The following is a 22,732-nucleotide window of genomic DNA, read 5'->3' on the forward strand; positions in this document are numbered from 1 at the left end:
GGAAAAAAAAAAATCAGTCAAAAATGGGTAAAATAGATCACAAAAAATTGATTTAAACAACTTTTCTGGTGACAGATTCCCTTTAACTTATGCCACAAAAGTTGTGTGTAAATCATGACAATAGTATTAGATTTGCAAAGAATTACTTGTGGTACATGCAGTCGTTTAATTGATGTGAAGGATTTAGTCCTATGGAAATCCGTAATATTTTTCCCCCTATAAGGTATTGGTCCAGTTGTTTGGTGTGTTCACCCATTGTATCAACGCCAAAACCTCAACGGAATAAAGTCTCTTCGATCTTAGAGAGCTGATTGCATATTGCCAAGATACGTAAACCCCACTCTTCTGATCGGTGTGGGAGAGTTGGGGGTTCACACATCAGTGGTCCCCGCTTAGTTTCTTCATTACAGCAGCACCCAGACCACCCACAATGCAGGAAACTGCTGCATAGCCCCAATCAACCGAATACGACCGACCACTGTATTTACACTGTAGTAAGATACGCTTCTAATTTTTCCTAAACCGTGATAAAAATATTTTTCTTGAATTTTTCTATCGGAAACTCCCAAGTTTTCCACGCTGATCTAGATTCACATTAAATACTTTATACCTGTCAACTCGGCAGAAGAATCACCCTGGCACACCAATCTAATCGCTAATCTAGAACTTATTTACATGTGATTTTTTTTCCTCTAACACAAAATAAAGATTATTTTCTTTCCCTGGTGCAAAAATCAATTTGTGCTCCGTTCATCCATTTTTTACCATCTGTAACCTTTTTTTTAACAAGCAAAGAAAAAAAAAAAAAAGAAGATGCATGATTCCTAAAAGCCTCCTAGCACCCAGCCTGCAAACACTGATGGCATATGGATGTCATATATTTTAATATTTTTTATTGCAGACCCTCAGTTTGTACAGCCCTGTAGAATGGGTCTGTGTTGTGTACGGACAGCGCATGATGACAACCAAACCATCTGAAGAAGTCTTAGGAGTGAGACCAGATATGGCGGCTGTCCATCCGTGTGCTGCTGACGCTCCACCAACCCTGATGGCCAATTGCCACACGATTCTCACAATCGTGCCACTGTTGGCCCTTGGACAAGTGGGTGAAGTATCAGGGGGAATAGAAAATAAAAAAAACCTTGTAGGATATTTCTGCCTTTATAAAACTGTCAGCCTAGCTTTGGCCATTCTCATTTCATACTCAATGGCTATGAAAGAAACCACACACAATAGTTTTCATTGATATATTTTCTTTTTCAACTGAAAAGTACATTTTTGGGAGTATCCGACTTGTTGATACAATTTCACTATACAACAAATTGTTGCAACTGAGGTCAATAGTACGTGAATCCATTAGTATCCTTCGTCAAAGTGAGAATTGGCACTCAAAATACATATGGTGTTGAGGGTCATATATACACAAAATCTCGGTGGAAAGGAACAGTTGTAATCCATAAAGCATGCACTTTTCCTGGCAATTCTTATCAACTGCAAAAATCAGAAAACATCTGAGAAACTATAACCCATCTCATGCAAATGAATTACTAATCTGCAAAAGATGAGCGATAAAGATGAACATGTGCTTCGGATACATTGATAATTTCAGTGTTTAAGATTAAATATATAAATCCGTGATCAGAAATGATTAAACTGTTCACCTTGTCGGCACTAGGACTGCGCATACGTCTGGTTCCTGAAACCTCAGATTAGAAAACGTGCCGGGTGTGGGAGGGGTAAGTGAATTACTTAAACTGAGATTCTGACATTTATCATTCCCTGAAGTTTACACTAGAGAATGTTACACATACACACCCAAAAAAGAAAAGAAAAAAAGATGAATTTTGGTTTCGAAACATCTGGAAATCCAGAGTCTGTATAGAAATGATATCCCAGCTGGTGTTAGATTGCCAGGTCCCTCAGTAGTACTTATTCTAACTAAAGCAAACTAAAATAAGGCCAACCTATTCAAATAAATATCTCAACTTTAAAATCTATGCAGATAATAAATACAACTTTATTAACTGATTGAAGAAAACAGAACTCTGTGACCCACCAATGTAATCCATGCCGGCTAGTGCAGAGCTGTACACAGTAGACAAATCCCAGACAACACAGAGAAGCTAATCTTACAAAATAGTCAGGTAGTGCTTGCAGTCAATTGGTAATAGAACCGGCCCATACCGTAGGTCATTATATTGTGGAGCACAGCAGCAATATTTCGCAATGACAGTTTTCATTACTGAATTTTGTATTCTACAAAGCGCCCAAAAGATTTATTTGCCCCCTCCATTTATCCGACAAACTTTTTCTTTTTTTTGTTCTTACTATTTTCCACAATTTAAGTGGAAAATGGCAAACCATCAGTAGCCTATTAAATTGCATTTTTATTCATGTTCATTTTTGGTAAGCAACTGCAAAGTATTGCAGTTCTACCAAGCAGTGGTGGCCTAACAAAATAAGAAAATTATATGAACGGAATTAAGAAAAATCTGTGCCGTAAAGAAAAAAAAAAAAAAAAAAACTATATATTTATATATCTCAGTCCAGTATTGATTTCTATTATTCCACAGCTATATTCTGTTAACTTGGGAAATATCAAAACAATGTGTGTTAATTTTTTTTTTAAAGAAAATAAAGAAAAGGGCAAAAAAAAAAGTTTCTGTCTCTGCTGCTCCACAATCACTGAGAAAGTAAAATGCAGAGGCCAATTTACAGAACTCAGAGGTTGTCTTTGCAATCTTCAAGATGCTTCATTTTCTGTAGGGGAGGTTGGAGATGTAGGGGATGGCATGTCAGGTTTACGGGAGATTCTCTCCAGCTCAGCTTGAACATCTGTTAAAACCGGCTTCTGGCCTAAAAGACAAGATTAAATAGGTTTCAGCACATGAAGTCTACCGAATCTACTCAAACCGGGAGGTTGACCAATCTGTCCAATATCATCTTACCGAGGCACTCATTGAACTAGATGGAGAGGTTGAACCTGCCAGAGACAGTTTGACATTTCTGTCCGTCAGTGCAAAAGCTATACACTACAAACCAGCACAGATACAGATGTGTGCCGAGTTGTTTTTGTTTTGTTTTTTTAAACTTTGTTTTCATTGAATTCAAAAACTTTGTCTTACATACATACAACAATGCAGACGTTCTTCAAAGCATATACCAAATTTTTCGCTTTATAAGACGCTCCGGATTATAAGACGCACCCAAAATTTTGAAGAGAAAAATAGGAATTTAAAAAAAAAAATAATAATATAGTGGTGCTTTTTATAATCCATGCGTCTTATTGCTTACCGGGGGTGGTGGCTGCGGTGAAGCGGGGACCCAGGATCGCTTCTGGAGGAGGCAAGCGTGGGGTGATTCTGCAGGCCGCAGGCAGGGATGAAGGGGTGTTTGACAGTGCTTTCCCCCAAATTTTGGGGAAAAAAAGTGCTGTAATTCGGTATATCAAAATCTCTATATTGGAAATTGCATTGGTACACAGGACAATAAAACAAACACAAAACCGAGGAGAGGGAAAAGAGGGAGGGGAAAGGGAAGCATGACAGAAACAGGTACAGTTTTTACCCATTAGACACTCAGCATATGTGCCCAACGTTAAGCTCAGAACCCACCGACACCAAAGTACATCCCCATCACCGAGCAGTGTCTCTCCGTAGCGGATCGACCAAAGACAGCGCTATACAGGTGTCTCCCCCAGTAGTAGCTGCTCCTGATACCAGACCGTTGGCCGAAAACAAGTCTCAATGTCACTCCAGATGTGTTGGGGAAGCATAGAGATGAAGCTCTCCCAAGTTTCAAAAAAGTCCTGTACCATTCCCTCCTTTTGCAAAGAGGCCTAGACCCAGTCCATCTGAAGCAAAAATGAGTTTTTCCATAAAGATTTTGAAGGGAGGGGCATGGTCGTGGATCCATGTCTGCAAAATGGCCTTAGTACCAGCCGCCACCACCAAGTGCTTACGGGCCCGTGGAAAGCAGGTGTATGTATCTGGTTTAAGTATCCAAATATGGCCCATAAGGGTTCGTCGGGAGCAAAATTTGTCAGATGTGTAGTGTTAAATTGCCGTATTCTCTCCCAAAATGGCCTAATGACTGGGCGTGTCCACAGGCAGCAAAACAGGTTGGCTTCTGGGGAATGGCATTTAAAACACCTGGAAGTTGTGTACAGCCCTATTCTATGACCCCTCTGTGGGGTGTGTTGAGTTCTATAATAAAGACGGAGAGCAGTCACTACTGGTAACAGCACTACTTTGCTTTTGACTGCGGCATTCATGCAATTAAAAAAAATAATAAAAAAAATAATAATGTGGAAATACTAACCCCTAATGATGAAGAATTACTACAACCTCATGACTCTGCACATGAATGTTCTTGTCCTAACAAAATCAGAGAAAAACACATGCCGAATACAAAAATAATCTTGTGGCAAGACCTGACTCAAGTTTCACCTATTTCAGCTTCTTCCAGGGCAGATGCTCTACAGTCCCCATCAACCATTATCTACCAAGCCACATCCAATGCCTTCTTTTAACTCTTCAACATGACTTAGTGTATAATAGTTAATGGGCACACCTACGTGTACAAACTATTAAGCCAAAAGAAGACATTGGATGTGGCTTAGTATATGACGGCTTATAACACTGTAGAGGTTATGCCTCAGAAGAAGCCAAAATAAGTGAAACTTGAGTCAAGCTTTGTCATGAGATGGATTGCTTTTTCGAATTCTACAAGCGTTTTTTTTGCCTCTGAGACTTTGTAATTATAATACTTTAATGTATGGAGCACCAAGGCTACCGCGGTTCATCACCACTGGAGGTAAAATACCTACACTTTTTCAGTATAGTATGAAGTGGTGCAGTTTCCCATAGTGACTGTACTCAGTGATCTGTATACCGTCTTACAACTTCAAAGAGTTTGTCTGGGATTCTGGCCATCTGATTGGCTGTTATGGGAACCTTTTGGTTTTGCAACACAAGTACTGTAGTTCTAGTTTGCCAGGTATTTTCTTGTCTATTATCCACCCCTTATGTCCATTGTCATCATAATCTATATAGAGATTTTTGTTTTCCAGCTGAGCCATTAGCTACACCTAACATACAGATGTCACAAAAAATTATTTTGATACACTAAAAAGTGGAGTACCTGTTTTTTTGGTAGATGTTGGCAGACTATTACCTCCGGAATTCCCTGCAGGGCTGCCTGTACCACCTGGCCCAGGTGACCCAGTCTTCTTACTTAACAAGCTGTTAAAGAAATTTGCAAGTACACCTTCGCTTGTTGTTCCAGCTGGGATGAAAATAAATGAAATGGTTAATGCAAACATTTCAGTGCCATTTGTGTGCTGATAGTAGAGATCGGCATGTCAGGTACCTTTCATATTGGGATCAATTTTCTTTGTACCAGCAGGCACTGGTGATACGCTGGCAACATTAGAAGTTCCTGATCTACTAGGTGTCCTTGGAGAGCCACCAGGTACCCGAGGAGAGGCATCCTGCAGGACATTGAAGGAGGGGTTAGCACAGAGACTCAGGGTATGTTCACACGATCCTTTTTTCACTGCGGATTTTTCAGGTCCTTTTTTGGTAAAATCCGCAGTGAAATCCGCGGTGCTTTTCCCTGCGGGTTTTGATCCTTTTTCTACTGCGGATTCCACTGCGGGTTTCCAACTGCAGTTTCCTATTGGTGCTGCTGGAAACCCGCTGCGGAATCCGCAGAAATAATTGACATGGTACTTCTTTTTTCTCCAGGCAAATCCGCTGCGGATTTGCCTGGGGAAAAAAGGATCGTCGGCACAGCGGGTTTTGTTTTCCATTGGGTTACATTGTACTGTAACCTACATGGAAAAAAGCTGCGGATCCGCAGTGCAAATCCGCTGCGGATCCGCAGCAAAACCCGCAGCGTATGAACGTAGCCTTAAGCAGCTTTATTAAACAGCAGGTCAATGGTACTTAAATCTATATATATAAAAGGCATCGTGATTACTCGCTAATCCCGCCCCCTGCACAGTAGCTCCACCCCCCACATCACACATAATCCCGCCCCCCACATCACCACATAATCCCGCCCCCCCCACATTACCACACATAATCCTGCCCCCCACATTACCACACACAATCCCGCCCCCCACATTACCACACACAATCCCGCCCCCCACATTACCACACACAATCCCGCCCCCCACATTACCACACACAATCCCGCCCCCCACCACATCACCACACAATCCCACCCCCCACCACCACACATAATCCCACCCCCCACCACATAATCCCGCCCCCCACCATATTACCACACGAGGCTCAGTCCCCACACATTACCACACGAGGCTCCGTCCCCACACATTACCACACGAGGCTCCGTCCCCACACATTACCACACGAGGCTCCGTCCCCACACATTACCACACGAGGCTCCGTCCCCACACATTACCACACGAGGCTCCGTCCCCACACATTACCACACGAGGCTCCGTCCCCACACATTACCACACGAGGCTCCGTCCCCACACATTACCACACGAGGCTCCGTCCCCACACATTACCACACGAGGCTCCGTCCCCACACATTACCACACGAGGCTCCGTCCCCACACATTACCACACGAGGCTCCGTCCCCACACATTACCACACGAGGCTCCGTCCCCACACATTACCACACGAGGCTCCGTCCCCACACATTACCACACGAGGCTCCGTCCCCACACATTACCACACGAGGCTCCGTCCCCACACATTACCACACGAGGCTCCGTCCCCACACATTACCACACGAGGCTCCGTCCCCACACATTACCACACGAGGCTCCGTCCCCACACATTACCACACGAGGCTCCGTCCCCACACGAGGCTCCGTCCCCACACATTACCACACGAGGCTCCATCCCCACACATTACCACACGAAAACAGTTTGCTTTTGATTTTACACTGTGAATAAAATGTATTAGTATTATTCTGATTTTTAATTATCATTATTGTTATTAACTTCATTTTAAGTTAATTTACCACCTGCGTAAGCGCTATTGAATGTTGTCATTATTTTTATTTAGTTTAATCACTAGCAGCGTTAATTAGATAGCAATGAGCATGCCGAGCGTTAGCTGGCTGGAAACAGCTAGTAAATATTATATATATATTAGTATGTATTTATTTTGAGAGAGCATCTGCTTCAGTTGGAACAGATTGCACTCTCTAGTATAATCAAACCTTCTCTTCCTTGATTGACATCCTAGTGGAGGTGGACATTTTTGGGTACAAAAGACTTTTCGCCAACTTGTTCTCATTATCTACTTGTTCTCAGTCCTTTTTTCGCGATCACATAGAAAGGTGACCTTTTGTGAGCTATTCAAATGGTACAGTGCTGTGGTTTTGTGACTGAGGGGCCGTGTGGTCCAGAGCCAAGGGGGCTTAGCCTAGCAGCAAGGATGCTGGATGACTACCCCTGGAGGGTACGGTTTTGTGATGGTAGCAGATGCCACACAGTGCTGCGTCATAGAGAAAGCGGTCATTTTTACGTGGGCCCTATCACGTAGTGGGCTTATACAATTTGACCAAAAGGTGCGCTAAGAACCTCATGTTCATTTCTACGAATTAGCAGCAACAGATCAATATAAATTGAGGATGTTTGGCCATGACTTTTTTTGTATTTGTGGCATAAAGCATATTTTGGCTTTCATCATTTTTCTACATGCCATTACAAACGTGGCAGTGACAAATGGGTATATTCCATACCATCAGATATTAAAAAAGCTCTACTTACTGGACGGCCTGCAGAACTTGGTGGTTGTTTTGCCAGCTGTGACTAGAAAGAAACACTACATTAGAGGGAATGTCATAATGGTAAAAAGAAATACGTAAAGCCCACACGGATCAATATAAAATGATTGTGGACACATACATTGTCTCCTTGTTTCCTGCGGAAAGCCAGACAGACACTTACCTGCTGCTTCATAAGGAATACTTGGTCATCCTCTGCAACAATCTCTTTCTCATGAACAAACTGAAGGAAGAAAAAAAAAAGATGCAATATAAGTACAGTGTGGAGTAAACATCTTTATATTTATTGCAAAGAAATACACAATATTAACCCCTCACTTTCCTAATTAAGAGACATGCCTGTGAAGGAGAGGGTCAGACGTTAAACCCACTCCCCATAAACTAGCAGCAACCGGAGCTACCTCTGATCGCTGTTGTTAATCTCTTACATGCCATTGTCTATCATTGACAGCGGCATTAAAACCACACAATCCTGCTTGGGCATCCATATGACTGCAGCAGTGCTGTGGCGTCAGTAAGCCAAACCTCCTACTCCTCAATTTCCCTGACTTCCGACCCCACAGCACTGGTCACTACTGAGCATGTACAGTGGGTACGGAAAGTATTAAGACCCCTTTACATTTTTCACTTTGTTTCATTGCAGCCATTTGGTAAACTCAAAAAAGTTCACTTTACGAACACTATCAGAACAGAGGATGTCCAGGCAAATTTGAGAAGATCTGGGGCAGATGGAATTCTTCCTGTCATACTTTATAGGTTTATGGTTTTGGGGACGTTGCTTATAAAGGTGAAATTTATGTGGAATTTTCTATTTGGCGGCGCACTACTAATGGTAGTTAAGGTAGTTAATGTTATATCGTAGAAGTTTTATAAGGCATAAGTGATTGACATATACTATTTGTATTCTTGCGATGTGTTAAATGTGGTGGTATACTGTAATTATCTGTACTTCATTTTATAATTGATAGTGATGGACATGAATGCAGATGTGTGTACTGTGTGATTTATTCTGAAAATTAATAAACGAATTAAAAAAAAAAAAAGTTCACTTTTTTCTCATTAAATGTACACTCTGCACCCCATCTTGACTGAAAAAAAACAGAAATGTAGAATTGTTTGCAAATTTATTAAAAAAAAGAAACTGAAACAAAGTGAAAAATTTAACCCCTTAATCCCATATGACGTACTATCCCGTCGAGGTGACCTGGGACTTAATTCCCAGTGACGGGATAGTACGTCATAGTTGATCGCCGGGTGTCAGCTGATTATTACAGCTGACATCCGGCACTATGTGCCAGGAGCGGTCACGGACCACTCCCGGCATATTAATCCCCGGAACACTGATCAAACATGATCGCAGCGTTCCAGCGGCATAGGGAAGCATCGCGCAGGGAGGGGGCTCCCTGCGTGCTTCCCTGAGACCCTGGGAACAACGCGATGTGATCGCGTTGTTCAGAGGGTCTCCTACGTCCTCCTCCCTGCAGGCCCCGGATCCAAAATGGCCACGGGGCTCCTTCCGGGTCCTGCAGGGAGGTGGCTTGCAAGCGCCTATTCAGAGCAGGCGCCAGCAAGCCTCCTGCAGTGCCTGTCAGATCGCTGATCTGACACAGTGCACTGCAAAGTGTCAGATCAGCGATATAATAATATATAGTGATATATTTACATGTGTAAAAAAAAAAATAAAAAAAAAAATTCCTAAATAAAGGGAAAACATTAAATAATAATAAAAAAAAAAATTATATATATATATATATATATATATATATATATATATATATATATATATATATATATATATATACACACACACGCGCAATGCTCACCAATGGGTGCCAGGCCTCCTGGGCAAGACGGTCCACTCATCCACCCAAATAATATGCAAGATAAAAAATGAAGGCAGCACTCCAATTCTTTTAAAAGTGAAGAAAACTTGTGAAGTTTATTTCAGCCCCACATCTCTATATGACGTTTCGCCTCACACTGAGCCTTTCTCAAGGCTTGAGAAAGGCTCAGTGTGAGCCGAAACATTGTATAGAGATGTGGGGCTGAAATAAACTTCACAAGTTTTCTTCACTTTTAAAAGAATTGGAGTGCTGCCTTCATTTTTTTATCTGGTGTGTGTATGTGTGTATGTATGTATGTATGTATGTGTGTGTGTGTGTGTGTGTGTGTGTGTGTGTGTGTGTGTGTGTGTGTGTGTGTGTGTGTGTGTGTGTGTATATATATATATGTGTGTGTGTGTGTGTGTGTGTGTGTGTGTGTGTGTGTGTGTGTGTGTGTGTGTGTGTGTGTGTGTGTGTGTGTGTGTGTGTGTGTGTGTGTGTGTGTGTGTATGTATAGATAGATTATATATTATATATATATATATAGTTCCAATAAATGCATTTCTTTATCTAAATAAATAATAATAAAAAAAAAGTACACATTTAGTATTGTCGCGTCCGTAACGACCTGACCTATAAAACTGTCCCACTAGTTAACCCCTTCAGTGAACACCGTAAAAACAAACAAAAAAAAAACCAACGCATTATCATCATACCGCAAAAAAGTGGAATAACACGCGATCAAAAAAACATGGTACCGCTGAAAACGTCATCTTGTCCCACAAAAAAAGAGCCGCCATACAGCATTATCAGCGTAAAAATAAAAAAAGTTATAGATAATAATCTTTATTTTTTATTTTTATAGATGAGGTATCGCTGTAATCGTTCTGACCCGAAGAATAAAACTGCTTTATCAATTTTACCAAACGTGGAACAGTATAATTTTTTTTCACGAACATCAGAATTATCTAAACCACTAATATGTACTCATATAAATTTAGGATCACCATAAATCGTACTGATCTAGAAAATCATGTTGCCAGGTAGTTTTCAAGACAATAAAACGCTAAGAAAACAAAACTTGAAAACCAGTTGCAAATTTCGAGGGTTTCACCTCGCTAATCTTTTTCTAACATATTGAATGGTAAAATTAATAGCGCTATTCGAAAATGACAATGCGCCCTGCAATAACAGTCTTCATACCATTATGTTGACTGAAAGAAAAAAAAAAAAAAAACGTTACGGCTCTTGAAAATAAAGGGACTAAAAAGCATAATTGCAAGTTATTTTATTTTTTTCCTTCTCAGTGCATCCAGCTTCACATAGCTGAATGGATAGTCATCTCCTTATCTGCTAAAACTGCAATTCCCAGCAGTACCCCCTGCTTCTGGTTGGTGCTGTAGACCCTGCTTCATGTCTGCTTCCTGGTAGAGATAGCCCATGTTGAGATCTATTTATATTTCTATGGATGAGGTATCTGTTCATCGTTTGAATGTAGTAAAAGTGACCCAGGTTTATTACTAATTATAAGCTTTGCATTTTTGTTGGGGGTGAAAAAGAATCTTCGGGGGAAGGGGGAATTCTGCCCTCCCTTTCCACCCCTGTTTGATCACTGGTGTGCCAATGGGTTCCTATCGGAAGTAGAGGTGTAAATGTCCCAAGGCTGCCAAGTATGGAAGCCTAAGGCCGGGGTCACACTAGAGAGTTTTACGGACGTATGAGAGGCGCAATAATAACGCATTTCACACGGACCAATGATGCTCTATGGGGCAGCTCCTATCTGCCGTATATTTCGCAGCCGTATTTTACGGGCTTAGAAAATCGCAGCATGCTGCATTTGTCAGCGCATTGCGCAAAAAATCCGCCAAGGAAAGTCTATGGGAGCGAGAAAAATACGGATTACACACTGACCATCAGTGTGACTTGCGAGAAATACGTACCGGTGTTCTATAGAAAAGCCGGCAATTCAGCGCCGTGTACAGTAAAATCACACTGACAGGTTAGAATAGATAAAATAAATGTGTACACATAGTATAGGGATAAATAAATTAAAAAAAAAAAATTAATAATAATAATAATAATTAAAATATATATATATATATATATATATATATATATATATATATATATATATATATATATATATATATATATATATATATATATATATATATATATATATTTTTTTTTTTTTTTTTTTTTTTTTTTTTATTTATTTATCCCGGCTTTTCTATAGAACACCGGTACGTATTTCTTGCAAGTCACACTGATGGTCCGTGTGTAATCCGTATGTATGTATGTATGTATGTATGTATGTATGTATACATACATACACACACACACACACACACACATACATACATACATACATATACAGTACAGACCAAAAGTTTGGACACACCTCATTTAAAGATTTTTCTGTATTTTCATGACTCTGAAAATTGTACATTCACACTGAAGGCATCAAAACTATGAATTAACACATGTGGAATTATATACTTAACAAAAAAAGTGTGAAACAAGTGAAATTAGGTCTTATATTCTAGGTTATTCAAAGTAGCCACCTTTTGCTTTGATGACTGCTTTGCACACTCTTGGCATTCTCTTGATGAGCTTCAAGAGGTAGTCACCAGGAATGGTCTTCCAACAATCTTGAAGGAGTTCCCAGAGATGCTTAGCACTTGTTGGCCCTTTTGCCTTCACTCTGCGGTCCAGTTCACCCCAAACCATCTCGATTGGGTTCAGGTCTGGTGACTGTGGAGGCCAGGTCATCTGGCGTAGCACCCCATCACTCTCCTTCTTGGACAAATAGCCCTTACACATCCTGGAGGTGTGTTTGGGGTCATTGTCCTGTTGAAAACTAAATGATGGTCCAACTAAACGCAAACCGGATGGAATAGCATGCCGCTGCAAGATGCTGTGGTAGCCATGCTGGTTCAGTATGCCTTCAATTTTGAATAAATCCCCAACAGTGTCACCAGCAAAGCACCCCCACACCATCACACCTCCTCCATGCTTCATGGTGGGAACCGGGCATGTAGAGTCCATCCGTTCACCTTTTCTGCGTCGCACAAAGACACGGTGGTTGGAACCAAAGATTTTAAATTTGGACTCAGACCAAAGCACAGGATTTCCACTGGTCTAATGTCCATTCCTTGTGTTCTTTAGCCCAAACAAGTCTCTTCTGCTTGTTGCCTGTCCTTAGCAGTGGTTTCCTAGCACCTATTTTACCATGAAGGCCTGCTGCATAAAGTCTCCTCTTAACAGTTGTTGTAGAGATGTGTCTGCTGCTAGAACTCTGTGTGGCATTGACCGGGTCTCTAATCTGAGCTGCTGTTAACCTGCGATTTCTGAGGCTGGTGACTCGGATAAACTTATCCTCAGAAGCAGAGGTGACTCTTGGTCTTCCTTTCCTGGGGCGGTCCTCATGTGAGCCAGTTTCTTTGTAGCGCTTGATGGTTTTTGCCACTCCAAAACTGTTTTGGACACTTTCAAAGTTTTCCCAATTTTTCGGACTGAATGACCTTCATTTCTTAAAGTAAAGATGGCCACTCGTTTTTCTTTACTTAGAATTTGTATTATGGCAAGAAAAAAAGCAGCTAACAGTCTATTCAGTAGGACTATCAGCTGTGTATCCACCAGACTTCTGCACAACACAACTGATGGTCCCAACACCATTTATAAGGCAAGAAATCCCACTTATTAAATCTGACAGGGCACACCTGTGAGGTGAAAACCATTCCCGGTGACTACCTCTTGAAGCTCCTCAAGAGGATGCCAAGAGTGTGCAAAGCAGTCATCAAAGCAAAAGGTGGCTACTTTGAAGAACCTAGAATATAAGACATATTTTCAGTTGTTTCACACTTTATGTTAAGTATATAATTCCACATGTATTAATTCATAGTTTTGATGCCTTCAGTGTGAATGTACAATTTTCATAGTCATGAAAATACAGAACAATCTTTAAATGAGAAGGTGTGTCCAAACTTTTGGTCTGTACTAATAAATAAATTATATATATATATATATATATATATATATATATATATATATATATATATATATATATATATATATATATATATATATATATATATATATATATATATATATATATATATATATATAGTGCCCCGATTCTAATGCATCGTGTATTCTAGAATATGTATAGTAGCATGTAGCACAGCCCACATGATATATAGCACAGGCTACGCAGGCCCCCGGATCCAGCCCAGGCGTTTACCGATGCTCCTCGCGACGCTCCGGTCCCAAGAATGCATTGCGGCAATAACACGTGATGATGTAGCGGTCTCGCGAGATCGCTACATGATCTCCGGTCATTACCTAAATGCATTCTTGACGGAAGCATCACGAGGAGCGGGAAAGGCGCCAGAAGGTGAGAATAGATTGATTTTTTATTATTTTTTATTATTTTTAACATTATATGTTTTTACTATTGATGCTGCCTATGCATTAACAGACTGCTAAAAACCTATGTGGCCGCTGACTGGAGGGGAGTATGGAGGGGGCACTGACTGGAGGGGAGTAGGGAGGGGCCAATTCACGGCCGGACTGTGCCTGTCGCTGAATGGTCGGGGCCAGCAGGCCCCGACCAATCAGCGACCCGGGATTTCCGCGACAGACAGACGGAAGTTAGAAACAGACGGAAGTACCCCTTAGGCAATTATATATATATCCAACCAGGTGTCTTATTGACATCCCTCCATTATTAACCAGGCTTAATGTCACCTTACATTAGCAAGGTGGCATTAACCCTTCATTACCCCATATCCCACCGCTACTCAAGAGTGGAAAGAGAGAGACTAAGTGCCAGAATAGGCGCATCTTACAGATGTGCCTTTTCTGGGGTGGCTGAGGGCAGATGTTTTTACCCATGGGGGGCTAATTAATATCTGCCCTCAGTCACTGGCTTACCCACTCTGGCGGAGAAAATTGAGCAGGAGCCCACGCCATTTTTTTCCGTGATTTAACCCTTTATTTTAACACCTAGAGCCACCATATTTTGCACACAGACACTTCTAATAGTAGTGAGGAATATGCAAAAAAATAAGGGATATGAAATGGTTTACTGTATGTAAACCATGTCTCATATCCTGTCGGATTTGATAAGGAGATAGCGAAAAGCTGGCAATTGAATTACCGGCTTTTAAGCCATCTAGCGCTGTATGAAAATATATATATATATATATATATATATATATATATATATATATATATATATATATATATATATATACATACATACATACATACATACATACATACATACATACATACATACATACATACATATATATATATATATATAACACATATACAATGCCTACAAGTAGTATTCAACCCCCTGCAGATTTAGCAGGTTTAATAAGATGCAAATAAGTTAGAGCCTTCAAACTTCAAACAAGAGCAGGATTTATTAACAGATGCATAAATCTTACAAACCAAAAAGTTTTGTTGCTCAGTTAAATTTTTATAAATTTTAAACATAAAAGTGTGGGTCAATTATTATTCAACCCCTAGGTTTAATATTTTGTGGAATAACCTTTGTTTGCAATTACAGCTAATAATCGTCTTTTATAAGACCTGATCAGGCTGGCACAGGTCTCTGGAGTTATCTTGGCCCACTCCTCCATGCAGATCTTCTCCAAGTTATCTGGGTTCTTTGGGTGTCTCATGTGGACTTTAATCTTGAGCTCCTTCCACAAGTTTTCAATTGGGTTAAGGTCAGGAGACTGACTAGGCCACTGCAACACCTTGATTTTTTGCCTCTTGAACCAGGCCTTGGTTTTCTTGGCTGTGTGCTTTGGGTCGTTGTCTTGTTGGAAGATGAAATGACGACCCATCTTAAGATCCTTGATGGAGGAGCGGAGGTTCTTGGCCAAAATCTCCAGGTAGGCCGTGCTATCCATCTTCCCATGGATGCGGACCAGATGGCCAGGCCCCTTGGCTGAGAAACAGCCCCACAGCATGATGCTGCCACCACCATGCTTGACTGTAGGGATGGTATTCTTGGGGTCGTATGCAGTGCCATCCAGTCTCCAAACGTCACGTGTGTGGTTGGCACCAAAGATCTCGATCTTGGTCTCATCAGACCAGAGAACCTTGAACCAGTCAGTCTCAGAGTCCTCCAAGTGATCATGAGCAAACTGTAGACGAGCCTTGACATGACGCTTTGAAAGTAAAGGTACCTTATGGGCTCGTCTGGAACGGAGACCATTGCGGTGGAGTACGTTACTTATGGTATTGACTGAAACCAATGTCCCCACTGCCATGAGATCTTCCCAGAGCTCCTTCCTTGTTGTCCTTGGGTTAGCCTTGACTCTTCAGACAAGCCTGGCCTCGGCACGGGAGGAAACTTTCAAAGGCTGTCCAGGCCGTGGAAGGCTAACAGTAGTTCCATAAGCCTTCCACTTCCGGATGATGCTCCCAACAGTGGAGACAGGTAGGCCCAACTCCTTGGAAAGGGTTTTGTACCCCTTGCCAGCCTTGTGACCCTCCACGATCTTGTCTCTGATGGCCTTGGAATGCTCCTTTGTCTTTCCCATGTTGACCATGTATGAGTGCTGTTCACAAGTTTGGGGAGGGTCTTAAATAGTCAGAAAAGGCTGGAAAGAGAGATAATTAATCCAAACATGTGAAGCTCATTGTTCTTTGTGCCTGAACTACTTCTTAATACTTTAGGGGAACCAAACAGAATTCTGGTGAGTTGAGGGGTTGAATAATAAATGACCCTCTGAAAAGACTTTTCACAATTTACAAAAAAAATAAAGAAATAACATTCTTTTTTGCTGCAGTGCATTTCACACTTCCAGGCTGATCTACAGTCCAAATGTCACAATGCCAAGTTAATTCCAAATGTGTAAACCTGCAGGGGGTTGAATACTACTTGTAGGCACTGTATGTATGTATATATATATATATATATATATATATATATATATATATATATATATATATATATATATATATATATATATATATACACACACACACACACACGTATGGTATATATATATATATATATATATATATATATATATATATATATATATATATATATATATATATATATATATATATATATATATATATATATATATAAAAAACACACGTGTTTTCACGAATATTTGTGCCCATGGATCCATTCTATGTCCATTTTGCAAGCCGGCAAGAAAATCTCGCCGTACGGATGCCATACAGATGCCACACGGATAATTTTTAGAGAAAAAAAATTGCATCCTCGCTTTGAATACGGATCACTGTTCAGGAACTTTTATGCGTATTACGCCTGTAAAAAACAGAGCGTATTTCCCTACACTAAGTGTGACGCCGGCCTAGTAGTCTACTTTACAAGCTTTGACCCTTTGCTGGACCCTTAGAGGCAGTTGTAATACACTGCATACATAAATACAAAGAAAATCCCACCTCCGGGAAACAAAAAAAAAAAAAAATAGAAAAGTTGCATACACTGGAAAGATTTTCAATCCAAAAAAATCCACACAGCTCCATAGACTCAGAAATAAAGTTAGAAAGACAACAAAGACCAGAGGCCGGCAGTCCAGTGATTGGCTGCTGCGGTCAAATGGAGCCATGACATCACTGCTGTATCCTGACTCTACAGAACCAGAGTGATGTCTCCATTTTTGTGAATTCAGATGGGAGCAATAGTGACATCAGTTTCAGCATTATGGAAAATGGACATGTGAAAATTAGTATCACTGTGACAGCAAATAAGTCAGTTCTGATTCACTCCTGAAATATCAAAAGACTTACCGTCACTTCAAAATAGTAAACTGGTGTGGACAGGTGGGTAGCAAGAGTAGCCATCTCCATGCATAACAAATAAAGCTGCACTCTAACACTAAACCAAGTAAATATGAAATATATGAAATGTGAATTGCATTACTGATCTAGAAAATGGGAAAACACAAAGATACTTCGAGCATAATTTCGTAAATACATGCATGTCCAGCAGCCACAGAACGGTGATCTTCTTTGCTGGGAACTGATCCTAGTGTGATTCCTCTCCTAGGCTGAAGCCTACACTTATATGGGTAGGTAGGATCCAGCTATGATTAAAACCGCCACGGAATTATGTATGGAGATGGCTACTCTTTTTTTTTTTTTTTTAATCGGATCAATAAAAAATTTAAGGAGGTGGCTACGCTTAGTAAGCACCTGTACACAACCAGTTTTCTGTTTGCTGTTTGGAATTGACGGTCAGTCTTGATTTTATACATAGGCTCTTTGACTAAGCACTCCACCCATCAGCTCGTGGTTGTTTTAATTCCAACATATATACACATATAAAATGTAGGCTTCAGCCTAGGAGAGGATTCACATTAGGCAGGTTCCCAGCAAAGAAGGTCGCCTTGTCATGGCTGTTGGGCATGCATGAACCGATGAAATTATGTGCCAAGAATCTTTGTTTTTCCTATTTTCTAGTGCATTAAATTCAAATTTCATATATTTCATGTTTACATGCTGTAGCACTACAGAGAGAAAATTTAATTGTTAGTACTGATTCACTCCTTAGACCAGATTCCCACATACATACAACTGCCAGACCGGTCATGTAGTCTGTACTCGGACAGTGAAAGACAGATGTGTGAATGATGCCTTATCCATGGAAACTGACCACAATGTCAAAACCCATGCAATTGACATGTGCAACTGTACAGCATTATGCAAAACCTAAAATATAAGGAACACAAGACTTCGCTGTTAATTACCTTCCGCACTGGTGGCTTAGTGATAATATCTTCAAAAGTGTCATCAGGTTTTAGCGTTTGAAAATTTTCATGTAAAATTCCTATTTTTTTGTCATTGTCCCATCCTGCTGGACTGAAGAAACACATTTGAATGACAGAACCTTAAAGACACTCCTTGGGTGGAAAAAAAAATTATATACATATATTATCCCCCACACCTCAATAACCAGTACATACATTGCTGCCAGACTCACACAATACACAAAATGGCAAAAAAAGAGTTGTGGGGAGGGGTAAATGATGCCAGAAATCCAGATATTAATAGAAGGCAGTTGGTGAAGAGCAAACTTTTTTAGTTTTTTTACAAAATAATGATTTCTATAAATTTAGGTTTATATGCAGGTCTTCAGTGTTTACCATCTTTCCAATATCCAGGTATTTTTATTTATATAATTTTTGAAGATTGAAGCATTGATTAGTTTCAGAAACCTGCAAATCTTAGATGCCTGGCACCTATAAAAAAGAAATCTGCGTGCTCTCCTTTCAATCAGAATACAATTTCACAAGTCAGGTCGTTGATGGTCCCGTCCCAAGACAATTTATATTTTATATAAAGTGGGATAGGGATTTGAATTAAATAGGATTTGGGCACTTACATAAATACTGCATCCTTTTCCACAACAACAGCAGGCATGTTGAAAGGAAATCCGTATAATTGCTGAACAATATATTTATATACAATGTCAATGTTTTTGTTCTCTTTTATGGATGTATAAATTAGTGCAGCACCATCTAAAAGGAGCAGGTCAAGGAATAAATGAGGAAAAAGCAATAGTTCAGCCAAAATACAGCCACATGTGAAAGGAACAGTTTTCATGCTAACAATCTATAGCAGTGATGGCGAACCTATGGCACATGTGCCACGCAGAGCCCTCTCTGTGGGCAGGCATGCCAGGTCTGCCGCCGCACACACTCCACTCCTTTCCGATGTTCAAATGTATTTATATATTTTAGAAGCTAAAACATTTAAAACCAGGGGTGGGGAACCTTCGGCCCTCGGTGACTTTTAATGCGGCCCACGGGCAGGTCCCCGGAGTCCGCAATGCTCGATCTCTGTGCCAGCAGCCCTGTGCCTGTGTGCTGGGGGTTTCTGTGCCCGTAGCTCTGTGCCTTTCTGCTGGTGATCTGTGCCCCTCAGCTATGTGCCCCCTGTGATCTCTGTGCCCCCCCAGCTATGTGCCCCAATATGATTTTTGTGCCCCCAAATATATGCCCCGTGATCTGTGCCCCCCAGCAATGTGCACCCCTGTGATCTGTGCCCCCTAGCTATGTGCACCCGTGATCTGTGCCCCCTAGCTATGTGCACCCCTGTGATCTGTGCCCCCTAGCTATGTGCACCCCTGTGATCTGTGCCCCCTAGCTATGTGCACCCCTGTGATCTGTGCCCCCTAGCTATGTGCACCCCTGTGATCTGTGGCTCCCAGCTTTGTGCCCGCTGTGATCCCTTTGCGCCCCTATGTACTGCCCTGTGTCCCATGTGATCTGTCCCCCCCAGCTATGTGCCTCCATGTCATCTTCGTGCCACCCTCCCCCGGTGATCTCTGTGCCTCCCTGGTGAGCTGTCAGCCCCAGGTCCAACGTGCAACATTGCTGCCGGGGCTTAGAGTAAAGACTGCGGGTGTGTGCTGGTAAGAGCTCCAGCAGGAGCTGGACATTAAATGTATTAAGTTTAGTTCTGAGAGAGGTGGGGATGGGGGGCTGCTTTATTTAGAGGGAGTGTGCGTGCGTGCATTTTGTAGGGGGAGGGGTAGAGTGAGTAAGGGGGGGGGGGGGGGGGGGGGAGTATTCTGCAGGTCTTAGGCTGCTTTCACACTAGCGTCGGTACGGGGCAGTCGCGCTGCGTCGGCCCGACGTACCGACGCATACTGTGAAAAAAATGCCCGACGTGGGCAGCGGAAGCAGTCTTAGGACGCTTCCGCTGCCCCATTGTAATGTCTGAGGAGGAGGGGGCGGAGTTTCGGCCGCGCATGCGCGGAGAAAATGGCGGTCTCGACGCACAAAAAAAAGTTACATGTAACTTTTTTTGTGGCGGCGGTGCACCAAAACACGACGCAACCGTCGCACGACGGTTGCGACGTGTGGCAATACGTCGGTAATGTTAGTCTCTGGGGAAAAAAACACATCCTGCAGACAACTTTGCAGGATGCGTTTTTTCTCCTAAACGACGCATTGCGACATGCAGCCAAAAACGCTAGTGTGAAAGTAGCCTTATTGTGATAAGTGGGTTTTGGGTTGCGTTTCGGCACTTGATCTCTAAAAGTATCGCCATCACTGATCTATAGAGTGATACACTATAACAATGATGCAGTGCTGCAGTGCAGGAGGGGGAAGACTATAGTAGCAACCAGTTTACCTGCAAATGCAATGTCCATCCCACTGCACTTGCAACTCTAGCACACTAAGTCAATTATAGAACTCAAAACAGGTTTCTACAAGAAAGGTAAGGATTTATCAGCATTATAGCACCGTTACATACAGTGTGGAAAATAAGTATTTGATACATTACAGATTGCGTCAAGAGTTGTTGCATTTTCACCAAGCCGCTTGCCTATTGTCCTGTAGCTAGTGTTGAGCATTCCGATACCGCAAGTATCGGGTATCGGCCGATACTTGCGGGTATCGGAATTCCGATACCGAGATCCGATACTTTTGTGGTATCGGGTATCGGTATCGAAACAACATTAATGTAATAATGTGTAAAAGAAAGAATTAAAATAAAAAATATTGCTATACTCACCTCTCCGACGCAGCCTGGACCTCAGCGAGGGAACCGGCAGCGTTGTTTGCTTAAAATTTGCGCTTTTCCTTCCTTACGTGAAGTCCCGGCTTGTGATTGGTCGCGTGCCGCCCATGTGGCCGCGACGCGACCAATCACAGCAAGCCGTGACGTAATTTTAGGTCCTTCAGGATTTTAAAATTACGTTCTGGCTTGTGATTGGTCGCGTCGCGGTCACATGGGCGACGCGACCAATCACAAGCCGTGACGTCACGGGAGGCATTTTTGCGCGCGTGTCCAGCCTCCCGTGACGTCACGGCTTGTGATTGGTCGCGTCGCCCATGTGACCGCGACGCGACCAATCACAAGCCAGAACGTAATTTTAAAATCCTGAAGGACCTAAAATTACGTCACGGCTTGCTGTGATTGGTCGCGTCGCGGCCACATGGGCGGCACGCGACCAATCACAAGCCGGGACTTCACGTAAGGAAGGAAAAGCGCGAATTTTAAGCAAACAACGCTGCCGGTTCCCTCGGTGAGGTCCAGGCTGCGTCGGAGAGGTGAGTATAGCAATATTTTTTATTTTAATTCTTTCTTTTACACATTAATATGGATCCCAGGGCCTGAAGGAGAGTTTCCTCTCCTTCAGACCCTGGGAACCATCAGGAATACCGTCCGATACTTGAGTCCCATTGACTTGTATTGGTATCGGGTATCGGTATCGGATTGGATCCGATACTTGAAAGTATCGGTATCGGAAAGTATCGGACGGTATCGCTCAACACTACCTGTAGCCCATCCCAGCCTTGTTCAGGTCTACAATTTTGTCCCTGGTGTCCTTAGACAGCTCTTTGGTGTTGGCCATGGTGGAGAGGTTGGAGTGTGATTGTGTGGACAGGTTTCTTTTATACAGGTAACAAGATCTAACAGATGCAATTAATACAAGTAATGAGTGCGGAGTAGGAGGTCTAACAGGTCTGTGAGAGCCAGAATTCATGCTGGTTTGTAGGCAAATACTTATTTCATGCAATAAAATGCTATTTAATTATGTAAAAATCAGACAATGTGATTTTCTGGTTTTTATTTTTAGATTCTGTCTCTCACGGTTGAAGTGTACCTATGATAAAAATTACAGATCTCTGTTCTTTGTAGATGGGAAAACTTGCAAAATCGGCAGTTTATCCAATACTTGTTTTCTCCACTGTACATGCCATTAAATTTACAATATAAAATCCTGATGACAGGTTCTCTTTAGGGTCATCTGTGAGGCGAAGCTCTGAATGTAAAAAGGATACATTGTAAACAAAACTTCCTGATATATGACTGAATAAAGTCAAAGTGCTCATCGGTGTAGTCATGTTCCTTTTCCAAAATACTAATAGCATCACACTGCAAAGGTAATGGAATTATTGAAATTAACAATTCGCAGGGAAAATTACAGAGCCAAAATCATAACAGTAGAAAACCAGAAATGAAAGTGTAATTCTACAAATAACTTAATAGTTTGGAAAAACTTAACAAGAGCTTCTCTGGCCCAACACCAATAGTGATACATTTATATAAGCCTAAAGATTGAGGTTTATATGATCGTCTGGAGTGCAACCTCTAGGACCCCCATGGATGCCA

At 41.6% G+C, this 22,732-nt stretch overlaps 1 protein-coding gene across 2 annotated transcripts in view; it reads right to left on the reverse strand.

Annotated features, from left to right (window-relative positions):
* Positions 1-1,997: 1,997 nt before the first annotated feature.
* DYNC1LI1 (dynein cytoplasmic 1 light intermediate chain 1) overlaps positions 1,998-22,732 on the reverse strand; it is a 51,158-nt gene continuing 30,423 nt past the window's right edge. For both annotated transcript variants that reach the window (XM_077268976.1, XM_077268977.1), the window contains exons 6-13: positions 22,402-22,495; positions 18,987-19,122; positions 18,352-18,463; positions 7,939-7,998; positions 7,759-7,800; positions 5,371-5,491; positions 5,143-5,286; positions 1,998-2,856 (exon numbers count right to left, since the gene is read on the reverse strand). In XM_077268976.1, coding sequence (XP_077125091.1) covers positions 2,744-2,856; positions 5,143-5,286; positions 5,371-5,491; positions 7,759-7,800; positions 7,939-7,998; positions 18,352-18,463; positions 18,987-19,122; positions 22,402-22,495 — 822 coding nt within the window. In that variant the 3' untranslated portion in view covers positions 1,998-2,743. The remainder of the gene's footprint in view (positions 2,857-5,142; positions 5,287-5,370; positions 5,492-7,758; positions 7,801-7,938; positions 7,999-18,351; positions 18,464-18,986; positions 19,123-22,401; positions 22,496-22,732) is intronic.

Source organism: Ranitomeya variabilis, chromosome 6 (assembly GCF_051348905.1).
Source record: "Ranitomeya variabilis isolate aRanVar5 chromosome 6, aRanVar5.hap1, whole genome shotgun sequence".
In the NCBI taxonomy this organism is placed as follows: Eukaryota; Metazoa; Chordata; class Amphibia; order Anura; family Dendrobatidae; genus Ranitomeya; species Ranitomeya variabilis.